Below are 20,374 nucleotides of genomic sequence, written 5' to 3'. Positions count from 1 at the left end.
TACGCTACATTAGCATCGGCACCTGCCCTGGAGACCCCGGTGGAGGGTGTACCCGGGATTAAACGGTGTGTTATAGAATTATCACACCGGTGTGACAGTACTCTTCTCAAAATACTTACCATCTAGACGACTCTTACTGTTTAACATTTTGGTTTACTTATGTTAATTCATGATAAGGCTAACTAACGTGCTTGCTACTAGCTAGGTAACTAAACTTGACAATGTTCCATGCACAACATGTAGTTTACCTGATGTGTTTGATCCAGCGACTCCTGGTCCTTTTATCAGACGGCAAGCAAAAGAACGAGCAAGAGGTACTATTACTGGTATGATAACAACCTGGTACAAAGCACACAGGCATCTTGTTAAAGTAAGTAAGTACAGTAAGTAAATGTATTTTTAGCTATCTGGAGGGAATACATCAGTTATGACAGCACTTACGCGACTCTGGGATTTGTAGTCTTTCTAGTTGCGTATTTTTCATAGTCTTATATTTCAACAGTTTTAAGACAAACTTTGAATTTTTTGACATGGAAATGATTTTTTAAGATTGACAAACAACATATGTGTAATTCATGGCACAATTCAAACGGGATCAAAAGATAAGTTTTCTCTCTCCATTGACTTCAATGTATTATTTTTTCGGAATAAGGTCCCATGATGCGGAAGTAAGTGGGCGTGACTTCGCCACTCTATTTGGGTGGAAATGGGTGTATTTGCCGTTTCTCTGGAACCCATTGGTCGATTTTGATGATTGACATCTCTTTTGAACCGTTAGAGCCAATACAATCGAAGGGGGATTTCCACATACACACACGTTACCATTGAGAAGTGGGGGCTATGCGCACGCAGTTTGCCCAAAGCGAAACCTATTTTACACTCTGAAATCTGAAAACTAGGTTTTTTGCTGATGGATTATCAGAAATAATTTCAAATTGACACAGACACATTGGATTAACCTATGGATTAACCGTCAGCAGCGTTTTTTTTNAATGAAAAGGTCAGCCTCTGCGCTCTAATGAGCTTGTTGACTTTGCTGGCATTTCTTTCGGTCCGGCTCAGGAGGAATTGGATTTTAGAGAGCGCGCGCAAGCACACACACAGCACACACACAACCCACAAACACCCACAACCAACACACACCACCAACACACACCACCACACACACCACACCCACACTACAATGCCTTAACCTGTTAGCCTTTTTTCATAGCCCCCGCTTTTTTTTTCCTTTCTCCAAAACTGTGTCTCAGGGCTTTCTTAAAATGTCATACCACTTAACGGGAAGAAACTCGCTAAGACGATTCGAACCCCCCCCCCCCATTTAAGTAAATCAGATTGATGATGGGATCGGGAGCTAAGCTTTAGTTATCCAACTATACATATAATAGTACCCTGTCAAGTTGATGCAACCAAAAGATAACATTTTACCTTTTGGAGCAGGCTTAGAAAAAAAAAATCTTGGGGGTCATTTAGGTGGAAATGGGTGCATTTGCCGTTTCTCTGGAACCCATTGGTCGATTTTGATGATGGATTAACCTATGGATTAACCTTCAGCAGCGTTTTTATCGTTGTAATACCATTGAAGACAAATTTTGATCAGAAAACAACAAAGGTAAGACATATTGCCGTGTTGGCTACCTAATGCTACGTGGTGTGATGTATTTGTTAGCTTCTCATGTTGCGAGTTCGGATCGGTCAGTAGTGATACTAATACCTGTCGAATCTGTGCAATCTCAGCTTGCTAATTGATATCTTGTTTGTGCAGATACGATAAGTAATAAGGGTATTTTAACGTGAGTTCTGTGCTAAGTTTGTTAGCATTTTTTCGCTCAGGGCTAATTCAGAGCGTTTGTTATTACCCTTATGTTTTGTTTTGCAAAAAATTGTTAATACTGTCTGATAGCTGAGTTTCTTCCTGTTAAGTAGGTATGACACATTAATAGGTTTTTAAATGTTAAGAAGCCCTCAGAGCTGTTTCTTGCAGATGTTGCGATTCCCCCCCCGCCAGCGGGGAATGGGGTTTCACAGGTTTTAAATTAAGATTAATTGAAGTTTCAAGATTGCCTATAATACGTTCAAAAAATTGTAAAGATCTAGGCTCTGGCCTCATCACTCCAACATTGAGGACTGATGATTAAGCACCTATCCCATGGCGCATACAAGTGGCTGCTGGGGTTGATCACATGTCCCTTCCCACTCCGACCACTAGATGGTAGACTTTACTTACTCAAAAGTAATATGTTATTTCAAAACGTCCTCAGTTTAATTTAAGTAACAATGCTATTATAATATTGCTTTCAACTAACCTAATACAATTATGTGTAATCTGTTTACATAATATCTTTATTTGTGTCAACAATTCAAATTGTGTATTTCACTCCATTGCTTTTCATTATCTTTAATACAAATTGGATAATTGAAGCATGTAAGTCTTGCTGGTTGTATTGTTTTGTTATTTTGAAATTATATTGGTTTATTTATTTGTATTAATATGTTTAATGCATTTAATGTAATAATTCCTTAAATATCTCATTTCTATGCCATACAGTATACTTACTATAAAAGGCAGCTCCCTTAATGTTTCTTGTAATGGAGCTGTGATATTTGTAATACAAAGGACTTTATTTATTGAGGGTTCCACTAGGGATTGAGCTCACAGTTTATTCATGAAGTGCATAAACAGCTGGAGTAAAAGCACCAACAGCCATATTTGAACCAGACGCTCATGGTTCAGGCCCACACCATCCTGTCTGCTGTTTACATTTTAAAATCTCCCTGAAATACTGCATTTTTGACTATCTTGAAAGAAGGTACCTCACTCTGATAAACGTTGAGTTTCCCTCTGCTGGCAAAACAGTCATTTCAGGGAATTGCCCATCAGTGTCAGATGGTAACAGATTAGTATTGTGGCTGCTATTCAGCTTGATTGCAACATTTATGACTTCTGTCACTCCCTCAGCAATACAGAAATTGTAATTATCAGTCATGGAAAAATTGGCAGTGTAAACCTGGAGCTTGACGGTTCTGTCTTAGGTTTCACCTGCTCCCATTTTACACCACAGCAGTCCAGCTTCTCCTCAATGCAACTTGTCAAGCTCATGCATATTTAACTGTCTGGGTTGCTATCAGATGAACCTAACCAGCAGAAGGGGTGGTGCTGCAGAGATGATGAAGATGTGTAAAGCGAGGGGGCTGGGTTTTAAGAGAACCAGCTCCACCTGCCCCTCCTCACCACGAGTGGATGCATTATGAGATGAAGACAGGATCTAGACAAAAGGAAGCTCTAGAGACTGAAACCTGGATCTACACTTTCATTTGCTCTCCTCGTTCTACACCAGTCTTTCTCTAAACTGGATCTTAGGAAGATGAAACAAGTTCCTGAGACTCTGGCTGTTTGATACTTTGGACATTGAGGAATACTTCAGCCTTCTCTTCACTTCTCCACTGAATCCTCACTCCAGATAAAAGTGGAGAGGAAAACCCTGTCTTCCCTCTGAAGGACCCGTTGCCCCGCGGGAAGGTGGAGCCAACCCCCCGGTGCCAAAAACTCACCAAGGATGATGAACAGCATCTAGTGGATTTTTCCCCTTTGTCAGAGCAGAGTGTGTTAGTGAGGTATCAAGACACTGTTTCCAGATAAAAGAGGAGAGGAAACAAAGACATTGAGAAAATGCCTTTTGGTGGGCTAGCAGGTTTGAAGGAACAGGTGCTTAAGCCTGGGAAGGAGGAAGTGAAAAACACAGTGGGGGACTCTCTAGGAAAACTGCAAAGGTGAGAGGGATTGTATGGAGAGCGGTGGGAAGGAGGCATTAGGACTGTGTGTGCAGGGTGTTGGGACTGCATGGAATAAGCATTTAACTCATTATCCATGTGTGTATTCACAGGGGATTCATATTTGTAATAATAACTCTGTAACTAAGAGGGAAATCTTTGCTGTCAGAGGGATGCGGAGAGCCTCGAAGAGAGCACATTAAGCCCAGCATGTTCTCTGAGATCCTGACGATAAATGCATATTTGATTATTGTACTTGTCAGCCATTGACAGTGATGTAATCACAGATTTTATTTTAAGACATTAATACATATCTTATATCTGATAAATATTTCACAGGGGGATGTGTTAGCCCCATTCTGTAAGGTAGATTGTTCTCATTTTGAGAGATAAACGACAAAGTAGGCAATTTCCTGACAAATTAATTTTGTGTGTGTATCGTTACTTTGCATGTACTTTCCTTATGCCTTAAAAAAAAGCATGGACGGGAATATTTTTAGTCATGTGTATTTATTATTTCAGATTTAAAAAATATTATTTAAACAATATTCAGCTATATGTATCCAAAGAAGAGATTTGGTATGGGGTTCACACTAAAACAGCGTTGTCATGATCCAGCTCACTATCAATAAGCCTGCACTTTTCCAGAATCGAGATTAAGAACTTGTTGCTACAGTATGATGACATTTCCAAATGGCAGTTTTTAAAAACCAACAAAAACAGATTAATTTCAAATAATCAATAATCTCGTCAGGATGCAGTTAATACTTTGTAAATGTGTTTAGTTTATTGGGTTAGGTTATCCTGCTTCACCAAACACACACATATAATATTTAAAATAAAAGTCACATAAACAAAATATATAAAAACTTGACATCCATACAGGTGTGCACAAATAAAGCCAAACTCTGGTTAACGCACCAATAGAAAAGGTGTTATCTGGTTTTGAAAATTAAGACTTTAACCCATCTCTGTTATTTTTTTAACATGTCAGTTTGTTGCTTATACTTTTGAGACTGGTTGCAGTGTAAGGGCATCGAACACCCCTAAGATGACTTCTGCATCTTAATGCAGTTCATTCACCTACCCACCATATTAACTATTCTTTCAAATAATCACATTTACAGTACATTTTTTAATAGCCATGTATTGTTACAGAAAATATGACGCACCAGTTGTTAAAAAAGTGCAGATTTGAGGGGTTGATATCGAAACGTGATCGCAGTTTCAGCTTAAATTGAGCCCTGCTCTTAGAGGAATGCAGTATAGCACTACAGAAGGCAGATGAGCTGGGGACGGAAAAAGAGATGGACTCTGGGCAGTGGAACAGGTGTGGAGAGTGATGCAGCTGAAGGCAACCTGATAACAATGTCGTGATCTTTTTAGTCTTGTGTCATGCCTCCCCGCTCCTTACTCTGTAAGAGAGCCGAGACACTCATGTTACTGAGATGCCACATTTGATCAAAGGTACTGACAAAAGTGATCGGACTTTAAAATATTATATTGTGAAAATTGCACAAAAAATGCTATATGTTTGTTTGAGTTGAAGCCATATTATGCTTTGATCACATGTAAGGTAAATGTTCAGCAATTCACTGTAAATGAACAAAGAACAGGGGGATTATGTATGAAGCAAAATGTTCTAAAAAATACAGTGATGAGTGACCAGCAACAGCAGGGACGTGCACAGACATTTTGGGGGGCAGGGGCTCAAGCCCACTTTGAGGTCTATGCGTGCACGTGCCTGAGCAACAGTATGAAATAATCAAGTATACTTGACCTTATAAAATATTAAAAAAAGATTATTAAAATGTTATTGTTATAAAACAGTATGAATATTCATCTGTGCTTATAACTATAATGTTCAATGACATTATTTCACATGATAAGTATGTTTATAATGCATTTTAAACTTGTTATTATTATGAGCTGAAGAGATAAGAAAGACCACTATGATCACATGTTCCTACTGTTACATACTCTTTATTTTCCTGCTACTTTTGACCTCTTAGGAAAATAGATGGTAGTAATGTAGAAGAAGAGGACCACATTGAATTGACAGAGGATGGGCGCCCGGTGGCTTCAGCCCCGCGTCCTGCCCCACTGCTGGACTGCTACTGTGGGGGTTTGCCCAAGCGCTACATCATCGCCATCCTCAGCGGCCTGGGCTTCTGCATCTCATTTGGCATCCGCTGCAACCTCGGTGTGGCCATTGTGGAGATGGTGAACAACAACACCGTCTACATCAACGGCACTCCTGTGATGCAGGTAGCTGCATGACATCACACAGGACCTGAGATATGAGGCCATAGGATTTTATTCTTGTTGATCTGAAGAAAGTGGCCTAACTTTATAATAAGCATCAATAAAACATTGTAAATTGAGTATTAGTAATCTTGTGTTGTACTGGACGTTTTTAAAACGACCAAATAATTGTATTAAATAGGCAAAACAGAATCTAAACCATTGACAAAGACTTAACTATTAAATACCATTGTACATGTTAAATAACATTTACACCTTAAACCATTTAACACATTGTACAAATCATAGTGTTACAAATATCTGAAAAGCCATTTATGTGTGCTTACAGATGTTTTACAAATGATTTCCTGAATCATGAATCATTTTGTTATCATAAATAAAGACTATATTATAATGTGTGCCACAATTAACTCATAAACTATCATTATAATGTATAATTGCTCTTATAATCCATGTAAGTACTTTTTTTGTATATAAACAAATAAAATACCAATTTAAACTTTAGGCAATAATTATGCCTAAGATAAAATGCTCGTTGTGGAAAAACCTCATACCATTCTTCCATGAAACAAAGGCATTGGATCGGGACAAGAAGTTAAAAAAATTAAAATAAGCTTCCACACACAACTGAGATGCAACCACGTAGATTATACCAAAGTAATTGAATGTTCAATGGAGGGTATTTCCATATTTTTGCTGTTCTATCAGTTTTCTTTCTTCCTCTCCAGAAAGCTCAGTTCAACTGGGACCCAGAGACAGTGGGGCTGATCCATGGCTCCTTCTTCTGGGGCTACATCGTCACTCAGATCCCCGGTGGTTTCATCTCCAACAAGCTGTTTGCCAACCGGTGACTATCAATGATTCCACTAAAACACTTAAACCTCGTTTGATGTCATTATACATTACATTTAAGACTGTTGATGGGAAAAGTAATTTGATGATGTTTTTGAGACACTTTTTACCATTCTCATATTTCATTAACCAAAGGATGAATTTATTATTAATCATTACCTGAAGCTTTAATATTAAAGCACCTTTCATACTGATAAGTAGGGTTCAAAGTTCTGACAGTGATAACAACAGAAGAAACAAAAACAACCCAGTAATTTAACAGTTTGACAATTTGAAACCAATGCATAACAGACAATTAAATGATCAAAATGTATATGTAAGAGTATGTAATATGAGTAATATAAAAACTACATTATTAGAATAACAATAGATTCAAAACATTTATACAACATAAACACAGCCAAATAAGTGATTTATTAAATAAGAATAAAATACAATAAAACTTTATAATTTAAAAACTATTGAATGAAATAAACTGAAAATGTCTATAAAATATTTTTCCTCAAAGTTTGAAATTTGAATACTCCCAGCAGATCTTAAATCCACAAGCAGACTTTTTCATACAAATTAAGAATAAAAAGGTTATAATAAAAATGTGTCATGTATTTTGTTGATTTATTTCCAGGAGTTGAGAGTAAGGCCATGTTTGCAGCAGCCCTGAGCACATTATGTTAAGAAATGCTCCAAGAAAGACTGAAAAGATCAATGTTTTAGGACAGAGCGCCTCCTCAGCCTGTGTGGGTAAAGGGTTAAAGCTGTACGGTGCAGTGAGCGGTGCTGATGGAGCAGATAGCAGTCCTGTAATAAAAGCTTCACAGGAAAAGAGGACACGCCACTGACAGAGTTAATAATGAAAGATCCTGCCTCTGATTTCTTTCTGAAACACCAGCCACTGGAATATTACAAGTGTCACTTACACACTGTTTTGGAAAAAGAGAAGGAAGGGGGGATGAGGTGAAGGAGAGAAGAGATGGGAGCTAAGCGGCACTGTGGTGATGAAGCAGAAACTTGCAGGTTGAATGGGATGTCTTTATCTCGGTGCATGAAAGGGAGAGGCGTGAGATCTGTCTCATTATAAGGCTGACTGAGATGCTTCTACCGTCAGATGTTTGGAGATATGCTGCCAGCCAATATTAGACGTCTACAGTAGCTTCCAGACACTGGGCAGCAGGTGTTTGTTTGTTGTGTGTAAACATGATGTAGACAGATCAGAAGAATCACAATATAAGTCAAGGTTATAATTCCCTGATAGTTTTTTAGGACATTCATGCAAGATGTTTGATTCTTAGAGGGAAAAATAGGGAATTAGTTCAACTGACAAAAAGACGTCGATTACATTGGAAATTAATTGGAATTCATTTAAAGTGTAATCATAATAATAATAATTTACCTTTTTCTTCCAAGAGAAGGACTAAATAATAAGGATGTAATCTAAGGGCTTAAGGTTCACATTGATGTTGCAATGCCAACACACACACACACACACACACACACACACACACACACACACACACACACACACACACACACACACACACACACACACACACACACACACTATGATGACACTCCAGTATTTCTACAGGGTGTTTGGGGCTGCCATTTTCCTGACGTCCATTCTCAACATGTTCATCCCGTCAGCAGCGAGGGTGCACTACGGTTGTGTCATGTTTGTTCGCATCCTGCAAGGCTTAGTGGAGGTAAGAAAAAACACATTGGATGTAAAAAAGTGAGAAGGATGCATTTTAAGCAATACTTCCATATTGTGGGAAAATACACTTATTTGACTTCTTGTTTGGAGTTAGATGATAGATCAATATCACTCTCATGTCAAAGCGCTCATCCATCAATCTCAGGCAAATACGTCTGTTTCCCAAAATGTGGAAGCATTATTTAAGTATTTCCACGTTGTAAGATCAATTTACTCCCAAGTCTTTGTCCTTTGACATCTTCTATACCATGTCCCTGCTAGGGTGTCACCTACCCAGCATGCCATGGGATGTGGTCCAAATGGGCGCCACCTCTTGAACGCAGTCGACTGGCCACAACTTCATTCTGTGGTGAGCGATGCCTGCAGTTTTCTCTGGTCATATTACTCAGTGCAGACTACAAAACTGATCACAGCATAGAGCTGCAAACCAGTTTACACAACCTCCTAAGTCACAGTGTGGCTAGTCAGTAAATGGATATGAGAGAGGTCATTTTGTTTTGCAGATTTAATCCAAGGCTTTATCTCCTGAATTCAAATAAACTGGTACCATGACAACCCACGCATCAAAACCCTCTTGACATTGTCTGTAAATGAACACGGCTCACCTGCGTGCTCAGAGAGAGCGTCTCCCTTTATTCACCTAAAGCAAGCATCACATTGCTTACTGTCCAAAAGCACTCTCATGCTCCATTCAAATCAGCCTCTCTGTGCCAACGACTCACCATTTATTCAATGAAACTAATGTGTTTCTTTGATGACTTTGTTTTTATTCAGACAAATTTCCACTATACAGTATTGTTTTCTGTGATATTGAAGTCGGTTGCACTGTTACATTAAATTAAGTCATATTATACAACACTTTAAAATGGAAATATGAACTAAGAAAACAATTTTTCAAAGATATATATTTACTTATTACTTTTAGTTATTTGTCATCCGCACTGAGATCCAATGTTACTGCTGGAATAATCATACATCTGACACTGTTTTTTCCACAGGATCCTACGCAGGAGCAGTGATAGCCATGCCTTTAGCAGGAGTGCTTGTTCAGTACGTCGGCTGGCCTTCAGTCTTCTATGTCTATGGTAAGACTTGTGTTTGAATAAAAATCACAACAAAAATTAAATCACACCAAACCTTTCATTAAGTAACTCTCGTAAAAATATTGCAAAAGTACAACATGTGTTTGATGGGAAGGTAAATAGCTTTTTCGCGCCTGTACGCTAAATGTAGCTGCAGCCAGCGCCAGTTAGCTTAGCTTAGCATAAAGACTGGAAACAGGGGGAAACAGTTAGCCAGGATAATATGCCAGGCGACCAGCAGAGACTCCAGGAAGTGACTGTACCCGGCCATAACAAAATCCCATAACCTAATGTAAATTAACGCTTTTACACTTTTGTATATATTTTAGATATAAAAATGCATTTAGTCAACCTATTTGTAAGAGAATGTATTTACCCTTGGAAAGAACCTGTCTAGCTATTTTCTCCTAATTTTGTGGGAATGCTGATACAGCATTCCAACTACTCGTTATGCTACTCAAAAAATTCTTTATTATTCCGCCGGGTTATTTTGCGCCTCTTCTTCTCCCACATTCCACATCGCAGAAACTCCGTTCAAACATCAAAACATTCAGGTCGGTCTGGAATCAATTGCTATTACTTTTCTCATTCATAACTTTCATTATTCCAGAGATACATCCCATAATTCATCAAATGTTTAACATGGAAGTCAATGGAGAAACTCTTCAGACTTGAAAAATCTTCATGCGACTTCAACTGCTAACTGTTTCTTCATACTTTCACTCAGAAACCTCATTCCAACTTTAAAATGCTACGCATCTTTCTGACATTATTCATGTTACACAACTTTTAAATCTGATTCATACTTTTAGAGATATTAAACATTGTTCAGACCTTGGTAAAGAGGCCTTCATAAGATTTTAGAGTGCGTGATGTCACCGCTAGAGTGGAGGACAGCTTGAAATTTGCATTGAAAAATAAAAGAGAATTAAGCAAAAATAATTGGGGTCATGAAGTGACAAAAACTTTCAACATTTCTCCATTAAAGCCCATTGTAAATTCAGGCTGCTCTTTCCTCACGGCAGCAGCCGCACCTTTAGTTAATCTGCAAAAAAGTCCACATTATGAACCCGAAAGTACACAAAAAGCACACTTCAGATGCTCAGAGTTCTTGAGATGCTTCACGGGTTGACATTTCACTGATATCTGTTACGGTTCTTCAACAAAACGTTCACATGTAAGAGGTTTATCTCTCATTCAGAACAATGCAAACACTCTCCTCTCACTGATTAATCACCATGGAAACCTTTGATCTCTGGACACGTCGTTAGCTCAAAATATAAACACCTGTGTCATGGAACACGATGATGTCATAACTCCAACTGACATGCTCAGGGCAGCCGACTTCAGATAATGGTTAACACAGCTCTACATCAAATCTGATGTTACGTAATGTGGTGTTACTATGGCAACGCATCCCTCGCCATAAAACAGCAGCAGACTTCCGATAATGGTTAATGGTCCTGCCCTCAACAGCTCTACGTCAATTATGCGGTGTCATCAAATGCCGTTTCCATGGAAACGCATCCCTCGCCATGAAACACGATGTCGCTGTAACTCCAATGGACACGGTCTGATCGCCCCCAAACTTTGCTTGTATATCACCGCAACAGCTCTACGCCAAATCTGAGATCTCACCANTTTTAGAGATATTAAACATTGTTCAGACCTTGGTAAAGAGGCCTCCTTTAGATTTAGAGTGCATGATGTCACAACTAGAGTGGAGGACAGCTTGAAATTTGCCTTCATATATATTTTTTAAAACCTGCCGTAATTCCCAAACCCTACATTGCTGAGACATAATTCTTCATGAGAAACGTAGGAAAACATCTCGTAGCTTGAAAAAATCAAAAATTAAGCAAAAAAATCAAACTAAATGTCTCTTGAGGGCATGAAATGACAAAAACTTTCAACAATTCTCCATTAAAGCCCATTGTACATTCATGCTCATCTTTCCTCACAGCAGCAGCCGCACACCTTTAGTTAATCTGCCAAAAAGGCCACATTATTAACCCCAAAGTACACAAAAAGCACACTTCAGATGCTCAGAGTTCTTGAGATGCTTCACACGTTGCGTGCGTTCATGCGTTGAAATTTCACCGATATCTGTTACGGTTCTTCAACAAAACGTTCACATGTAAGAGGTTTATCTCTCATTCAGAACAATGCAAATGCTCTCCTCTCACTGATTACTGCATATCACCATGGAAACCTTTGATCTCTGGGCTCAAGCACAGGTGTTATGATAACGTTGTTAGCTCAAATATGAACAACTGTGTCATGGAACACGATGATGTCATAACTCCAACTGACATGCTCAGAGCAGCAGACTTCAGATAATGGTTAACACAGCTCTACATCAAATCTGATATTACGTAATGTGNCAACAGCTCTACGCCAAATCTGAGATCTCACCATAGGCTGTTTCCATGGAAACGTATCCCTCGCCAAAAAACATGATGTTGTCGTAACGCCTATGAAAAGGGTCAAAACAGCACCAGACTTCAGACAATGGTTAATGGTCCAGCCCTCAACAGCTCTACGTAAATCATGGGGTGTCATCATATGTCATTTCCATGGAAACGCATCCCTCACCATAAAAGACGATGTCGCTATAACTCCTATGAAAATTGTCAAAAAGTGCTAAAACTTCACATGTGTGCTAACAGTCCAGCCGTGAAGACATCTACGGGACAGTTTTGAGATTTCTTCGAATACCGTTGTCATGGCAACACAATGCTTGCCATGAAACACGGTTTTCTCATAACTTCAATGAAAATGCTCCAAACGGCCCAAAACTTCACAGGTTTGGTAACGATGCAGCCATCTAAGCGTATTATGGGGTGTCATCAAATGCCGTTGGCATGGCGACAGATCATTCGCCATCAAGTTAGTTCAAAAGTTTGCAGTTCAAATATTCTGCTGCTTTTTCAAGCCTTTTTACTTTCTTTTCTTCTCTTATCACACATTCAAGCCCCCAGTGTTCATGTATTCACTTTCTTCTTACACATTACATTTCAGCATAGCAATTCAGCGTCAGCTTTTCAGCATAGAGCATTCCCACTAGCAATTTCTTCAGGAATTGCATTCTCTAGTTACAGTCGCTGTGCTAAATGAAGCTAAGCTAACTGGACGCTTGCAGTTGCTTCAATACATATCAGTTGGTCTTCTTAATTAACCTTTAGCAAGAAATCTAATATTAAACAGTATTTCCGTGAAACCTTTTTCTTAAAGCTGTACAAGAGTCACTTTTTGTTTTGCAGATATTTTAGAACTGAGGTTAAAAACACTTTTGCTTGATTTTATCTTTAGAAATAGATTACACACACAAACACAAATGATATAGTCTGGTGTTGAGTCATTATATACACTAGGTGTCTGTTTGGTGACTTTACAAATTGGTCTTCATATTGCCACGCTGCTGTGTCAGATGTACTTTGTATGCTTTGCACTAAGCGTTATCTGAATCACTTTAGAGTTTGATTAAAAGGATTAACACTGGCGTACTTTGCCAAATGTGTTTTAATAAAAACCTACTCTGGTTCTGCTGTGATATCATCTCGTGATTTATTGATGTAAATTAGCATTTTCCTGTCAGGGCTCTGTGACTCATACCTTTAATTTAAATAATGAAAATTCTTGTGGTCCAGAGAAGGGCTGGGCTTGTTTTAATTATGCTCTCCGGCCCATTACAAAGACTTCACTAAGAATATAACAACTCTAATTATATATGTACAAGGTATGCATACAAAATGTTTGTAATAATGTTCTTATTCAAGGTGTTTTTGGGATGATATGGTATATCATGTGGCTGCTTCTGGCATATGGAAGTCCTGCTGAACATCCAACCATCACAGATGAGGAGAGGACGTACATCGAGACCACCATCGGTGAAACAATGCGCCAACTGAGTAAGACTGAGGTGTGTATGGGTAACATGCTGCCAGTTTCAGGGGGTCACAAACACAAACACACACAGTATACATAAAAGACTTGTAGACTCAAGTAACATGACTTGGACTCAAGTCAGTCTCTGGTCACAAATTGGAATTTTTTTTACTTTTTCCAAAAATGTTTTAATTATCTTCTTGACTTTAACAACAATGACTCTTGACTAAACTAAAAGATATTTCCAAGCCTTCCAAGCCCAAAAATTACACCATACGTTACCCAAAACATGTGCCACAAACCAAATGATTTGCCCTTGTTTATTAAATTCACAAACACTAACTCGACATGTCCCAAGATCCTCTTTGTTTGAACCAATCTAACAGCAACCAATCAAGTTGCAGGAAATAACCATGAAGAACTAACGTTGCAGTTGGAAAACACGGTTCCATAGAAAGGACTTATTAGGACTTAAAACGTATTGTTTAGGATTTGGTGACTCGAGACCTGAAATATTTAAGGCGAGCTGTACATGTGGCATGCAAAGCGATGACTTTATCCAACCTCTGTGGCAAACACTGACTTCTGTCTCCTAAACGCAGAAATTCAAGACACCGTGGCGTCGTTTCTTTACCTCCATGCCTGTCTATGCCATCATCGTGGCCAACTTCTGCCGCAGCTGGACCTTCTACCTGCTCCTCATCAGCCAGCCGGCGTATTTTGAGGAAGTCTTTGGCTTCCCCATCAGCAAGGTTGGCGTTGCAGTTACACTATAGCTGTTCAGTTTACAATGACAAAGATCATACACAAAGGTCAATAATCATGGGAATGACTTAGACATTAGCTTACTGTGGTGTATGATCTCCCTACAGGTTGGGATCCTGTCTGCTGTGCCCCACATGGTGATGACTATTGTAGTTCCTATCGGAGGACAGCTGGCTGACTATTTACGCACTAACAATATCATGTCTACCACAAATGTGAGGAAAATCATGAACTGCGGAGGTACGTCTTGGCAAACTAAAAGGAATAAGATTTGTCATTTTTTATCCTTATGTGAAAAATATCTATGGAAGTGTACAATGCATTTGCTTTAAGTAATTAGCTTAACGGTTTCTGTATTAACAAAGGTACCTCAAAATCCCAAGATTTTTTATTGTATTTACTTGAGAGCTCGATTGCATAGAAGCATAGTAATATGACTGTTAAGTAATATCCAACCTATGGGTTTGAGGCTACTGAAGAGTGTGTATGTGTCTTTTTTTTCTTGAAAACATGTTAATTCAGAAAACAAGGCAGATGTTTTTTTATCCTAAGTAAATGCAATCTGCTTCTGTTTTTATCAATACAGATTTTAGAAGATTAAGCCTTTTTGTGTTAGTTTTGTCTTTTGCTGAGCGTTTTCTGTACATTGTTAAGGAGTCCTGTTAGAATGATTAAGGTATTGTGCAGGACAATTATTTGAAAAATCTCTCTCAGATTGAAGGAGTCCATATAAACGTGTTTATGCTTTTTTATATATATATATATATAAATGATCTAATGACACACATTTCTCTGGTCCTGTATCAGGATTTGGTATGGAGGCTACTCTTCTGTTGGTAGTGGGGTGTTCTCACACACGCGGAGTCGCCATCTCCTTCCTAGTTCTTGCTGTAGGGTTCAGTGGATTCGCCATCTCAGGTACTACCACGTCTGCACCAAAGAAACATTTGTCTTCAACCTCAAGTGACATACTTTTAGTTTTGCTATATATTAAGGGGAAAACATAAGGGCTTTCCTTTGCATTTTTGGTCAGTTTAAAACCCTCAAATAAACATGATGTTGCCTATTTTTGATGTTGTTGCTTTTTCCACTTCGTTCTCTGTCTTTCGGATTACGAGAAACTTGAAGTGCCTTTGGGTGTCATACAGCCTGCCTAGCCTTAACGCAGGCACTTCCCCTGAATATTTTATAGATTGTTGTCAAGGCAACCAAAAAATCTACATCAAATGTGCATGTGGATCTACAAACCACATTGACTTTTGGAGAATTTATGATGACATTTGCTCACTCTTTTCTTAATCAAATGTTCTTGTGTTTGCTGTTTTCAGGTTTTAATGTCAATCACTTGGATATTGCTCCTCGCTACGCCAGCATCCTGATGGGCATTTCTAACGGGGTGGGAACACTATCTGGCATGGTGTGTCCTATTATCGTTGGAGCACTGACTAAAAACAAGGTACAAGTTGATTTGTAACAGTAACTGTTTTGCAAATATGTTAACAGAAGTACATCAATTAGTTGCAATTCATCTAACATATTTTGCTCTTATCTTGACTGTAAATTAAGGTTAATACTTTATCCTTTCATCTCATATTATGTTGAAATCTATTTAATTTTTAATGAGAGTAGAAAACTCAGAAACAGAGTCCTTCACTGAATTTTTCCCCTGATGTATAAAATAATATCAGCTTTGCTTTTTCATCAAACACAAACCCAATGTTTTATTCTTGCATCTATCAGCGTTTGTTGTTAATAATTTATAGCCCTCTATAATGTACTACACACATTGGAGTTGTAGTTTTTCCAATGCCATACCGTAAGTAGGGCAGTGCATTAACAGTGTTTCCTCTGTGGTACATAATCAAAAGATCTGTCTCAGAGAGGAAAGTTATTGATTCTATTCACCCCCCCCACAGACTCGTCTGGAGTGGCAGCACATCTTTATTATTGCGTCCATGGTGCATTACACAGGGGTCATTTTCTACGCTATCTTTGCTTCGGGAGAGCTGCAGGAATGGGCCAACCCTGAGAACATCAGTGAGGATAAACGTGGCATTATTGATGAGGACGAGCTAGCTGAAGAATCCGAGCTCAACATGGAGGACGCAATTGCTCCAAAAAAGAGTTATGGGACCACAGACAATTCATCTGGTGGAAAACAGGGCTTGAAAAAGACGAGAGGTGTGGCCATGCAAGAGGAGGAGGAACATTGTGGGAATGGCGACTATCAGGATCGGTATCAGTGAGATGCCCTGTGGGGGGGGGGCTAAACACTTGAGTCTGGTCAAGGCTGAAAGTTTCATTTCACACCCGTGGAAATGTCAGAAACATCGGCGGAGTGACAGCAGCAGCTCCATTTGTACCGCAAGATGATTTTTCTTTTGGTCAATATTCTACAGTTTAACTGTGATGTACTGTATTGTTAGAAATCATATAAAAACACAACATAAAAAAGGAAAAAATCTAAAATCAAGCATCATTTTTAAATAGATAAAATTGGGACAAGATAAAAAAAATGGAACAATACTAGTAATCTCCACCGGCATATACTGTAGACTAGTGTGCTCAGTACAATAGAAAGTAACCTCAGACTAACTAGTGCTGTTATAAAAGAACATCTGACTTGCATATCAACCTTGAAACCTGACATCCCTGCAGCCTGCGTTGATTGTACTCCATCGGTGAATGCAAACTAGACTAAACTTTATGTGACTTACTTTGAGCTACCTGACGGTTTTTGAAATGTTTTGTGTCAGCTATGCACCGTAAAAAAAAGAGCTGTGCTTCTTGAATGTAATGTTTTTTTGCTTGTAAGTATTTGCTGTTGCTGAATGATTGCACTTTGTCATTGCTTAGTTCGCTCTCCTAGTCTGCGCAGGTCCTAGTTCGACATCTGTTTGTATTACACTTCTTCCAGCATAATGTCAGCTTCATGATTTAAAGTGCTATGAGCTCAGAATAGGACATAAAGGAGCGCAAGTTAAGTGCTGACGCTACTCCATGACGCATTTAGTGTAACTATTTATTCTCCTGGTGGTTGTCTTTATTGCAATTTCTCAATATTTGATACATGACGACCCAGTTTGTTTCTAAAAAAGAATGTAGTGTCATGTTTAACCCATTAGAGTATGGGGAAGTTACTCTTACTATTTGTCTTTACTGTTATAGAAAAGAAAATTGTTTTTGTACAGTAAATTATTATCTTATTGTTTGAAAGAGCATTGATTTGATTTGCACTTTACTTGAACTTCCTGGAGATGTAATAAACTACATTTTTATTCTGTATTAAGATTGTTTAGAGACATGCAATCTTATGAAGGTTATTCACAGTACCTTTTATGTGGTTATTGAACATTTACATTACGTTGTGTTTTCAAAGAAATTAATCATCAAATTGCAAACTGTGGGTAATCAAAATCAACATTGATAATCTACGGCTGCAGCTCCAGGGTTTGTATTTATTGCGGGTTAAATGCTAACGCTAGCATGGCAATATGATCACAATGACACTTCTTACGTGTTGATGTTTAGCAAGTATTATGTTTGCCAGGTTCACCATCTTAGATGAACATGTTAGCATGCTAACAATAATCAGCAATAAACAGACACATCTTAGGAGACTGGGAAAGAACTTTAAAGTGATGGCGCTGCAAGATGACAAATTAGAGATCACAAAATCAGAGGCAAAGCCAGAGGATCACAAAAGTCAGAAAGCTCCACCCTCTGGGGACCGTGAATGTCATCGCAATCCATCTAATATCTTGAGATATTTGGGTCTGGTTCATTTGTTGGACTGATCTAGACATTCTTGTTTAAAAGAATAGAAGAAAGAAAGAAGCCATTTAAAAGCTGAGGGCAAGAAGTGCGTTCTCCCTCTATTATTCAGCTTTTTAAGATGTGTTTCCATCTCTCAAGCTCATTTTTATCTCAGCCAAGGGGGTAATGTTACTATTGGTTTTCTGTTTGTCAGCAGAATTATGGAAAACATATGGGCCCTGCTTTCATTAACCTTGGTTGAAGGGTCTAGCAGGGGCTGAGGAAGAACCCATTACATTTCAGAGAGGTTCTGAATCATGAGGCTAATAGATACATCTTCCGTTAAAAAACCAAGATAGGGAATTTGGCTTTAATTTAATTAAATGTATGTATTTATTTGAACAAGGACCATGCCTTAAAATACATTCATTTTAGAAAAGAGAAGAGAAGATTTTTTTGCCAGATTTGAGCTTATTGCTCCTTTCTATCTGTAGTCCAGGCAGGTGCATAACTATCAACAAACACTAAACACGTTGCATAATCTCTATCACACACACAATTATAAAACAGATTGTCTTTGGCAGAGGTCTGCACTTTCTAAGTAACCATATATATTAATTTCCTACATTTTCTACAATTTTCTATACATTGTACATTATTTTCAAAAAGCTTTATCCATACACAATGTGTCCTTTATACGATACAGCTTCTCGTTATCTTCTGTTGCTACTTGATACATTTGGCTGTCCTGTCCTTAATAGTGCCTGTTTATGTTAGTGCACTCATATTAGACATTTTTAAATATTCCAAAGACTGCTCTGTTTCCCATCGCGCTGTGGTAAACATCCTCTGTCTTATCTCTCTTGCCTGTTTCATTTTGACCACCAAAAAAACAATTACTGGACAGGATATTCGTCACCCGTTTTAAGTCTTGCTTTGACAAAACTAAAAGATGACAGTTAGAGGGAGACAGTATAACGAAATATACATTTATAAAAATGTATTAACGTGGACTTTTTGATCAATAAAAAATATATTGACTGAACATGTTGATGAGACGCTTCAAGATTACACACTTTGTTGCTGGCTTTCTTCACAGAAGATGTGGCCGCAAATGTCACTTTAAAGGGTGTGTTTCTGTTTTTGTATCTATCAAAACTCCCAAAAGGGTCTGTTTGTAATGACTAATAAAAACCAAGGTGAAAAGCAACACCCAATATGTGCTTACATACATCATATGATCCGAGGCATTTAAAGTTGGACATATTCTCCTGTTTTAGGGATAATATTAAGAAGCACACGTAATAAGACAAGATACCAGTGTTAAAAAAAAAAAGGATTGGTGTGGTATCAACTAAAAGATAATGATTGAAGGAATATCCAGATATAATGATGTCTGATACAAAGGGATAGCCTATGACGCCAGCAGGCAGGAATGGAGGAGCAGGTTGTTAAAGCCACAATAATATCCACTGAGAAAAAGTCATCACTTATAATATCAAATTAACAGAAATGACAAGTAAGGGTTAGAGAAATGTAGATATGAATAAGTTACAAAGCAGGAGGTATAGTGTATATAAGCACTTTAAGGTGAATACAGTTTGCTATTCCATGGAACAGTCAACCTATTATTACATTGAAATCTAAATCATTGTGTTATATGATTTTTTTTTTTTAAAACTACAACACATTGGAGAAGAACCTGAAGACCCAGCTGCAGGTTTATTGGACAATATATAACTTTTACACATGCTCAGTTAAGTTGAGTGGGTCCTTTCCCCGAAGTTATCGCTGCCAGCTCACTCCCCACATGCTCTCAAACACAGACCAGATAGTCCACAAACAGCCGGCAGCCAATAGCAAAGGTTCTGTTTATTTCTGAAAGACTGTCTGTTGACTCAGAAGGGCCTCTTTGGATGGAGCAACAACCCATCAATGATTAAACTATTGCATTTTGGACAAATTAAGGATTGTATATAAAAGAAGATTTAGATTTCCTGTGAGCTTGGGTAAATCTTAAGACTACACAAAGACAAAGGGCCCATATGACAGTGCCATTATATGACAATTGTTGTGCAGACTGGTATTGCAACTAGCAGTGACATGATAAAATAACTTTGATTAGGTCAAGGACAGTCAGCAATGATTTATATAATTCATTCCTGTGCTTCTAAATAATAATATAAAACTTTCAGTGAAGTGTTACTGTTTCAGTGAAAAGAAGAGACACCGTGATGCTATGTTTATTTTTCAAAAAAGTATTTGGACTGATAGCAGCGCT

General features: G+C 38.3%; 1 protein-coding gene across 1 annotated transcript; it reads left to right on the top strand.

The window, feature by feature from the left end:
* The first annotated feature begins 3,673 nt into the window (after positions 1 to 3,673).
* slc17a8 (solute carrier family 17 member 8) lies at positions 3,674 to 17,550 on the top strand. Its single transcript, XM_010781519.1, has 12 exons — positions 3,674 to 3,774; positions 5,787 to 6,042; positions 6,768 to 6,886; positions 8,477 to 8,591; positions 8,864 to 8,951; positions 9,601 to 9,687; positions 13,464 to 13,606; positions 14,175 to 14,324; positions 14,445 to 14,577; positions 15,145 to 15,255; positions 15,666 to 15,793; positions 16,254 to 17,550. Exons 1-12 carry the CDS (start codon positions 3,674 to 3,676, stop codon positions 16,581 to 16,583), a joined length of 1,761 nt encoding a protein of 586 aa, XP_010779821.1. The 3' UTR covers positions 16,584 to 17,550.
* The last annotated feature ends 2,824 nt before the right edge of the window (positions 17,551 to 20,374 follow it).

The sequence above is a fragment of the Notothenia coriiceps genome, unplaced genomic scaffold (genome assembly GCF_000735185.1).
Source record: "Notothenia coriiceps isolate Sejong01 unplaced genomic scaffold, NC01 NC01_scaffold00023276, whole genome shotgun sequence".
Lineage (NCBI taxonomy): Eukaryota > Metazoa > Chordata > Actinopteri > Perciformes > Nototheniidae > Notothenia > Notothenia coriiceps.
Note: the sequence above shows the minus strand (reverse complement) of the source record. Positions and strands in the feature narration are given on the sequence as shown.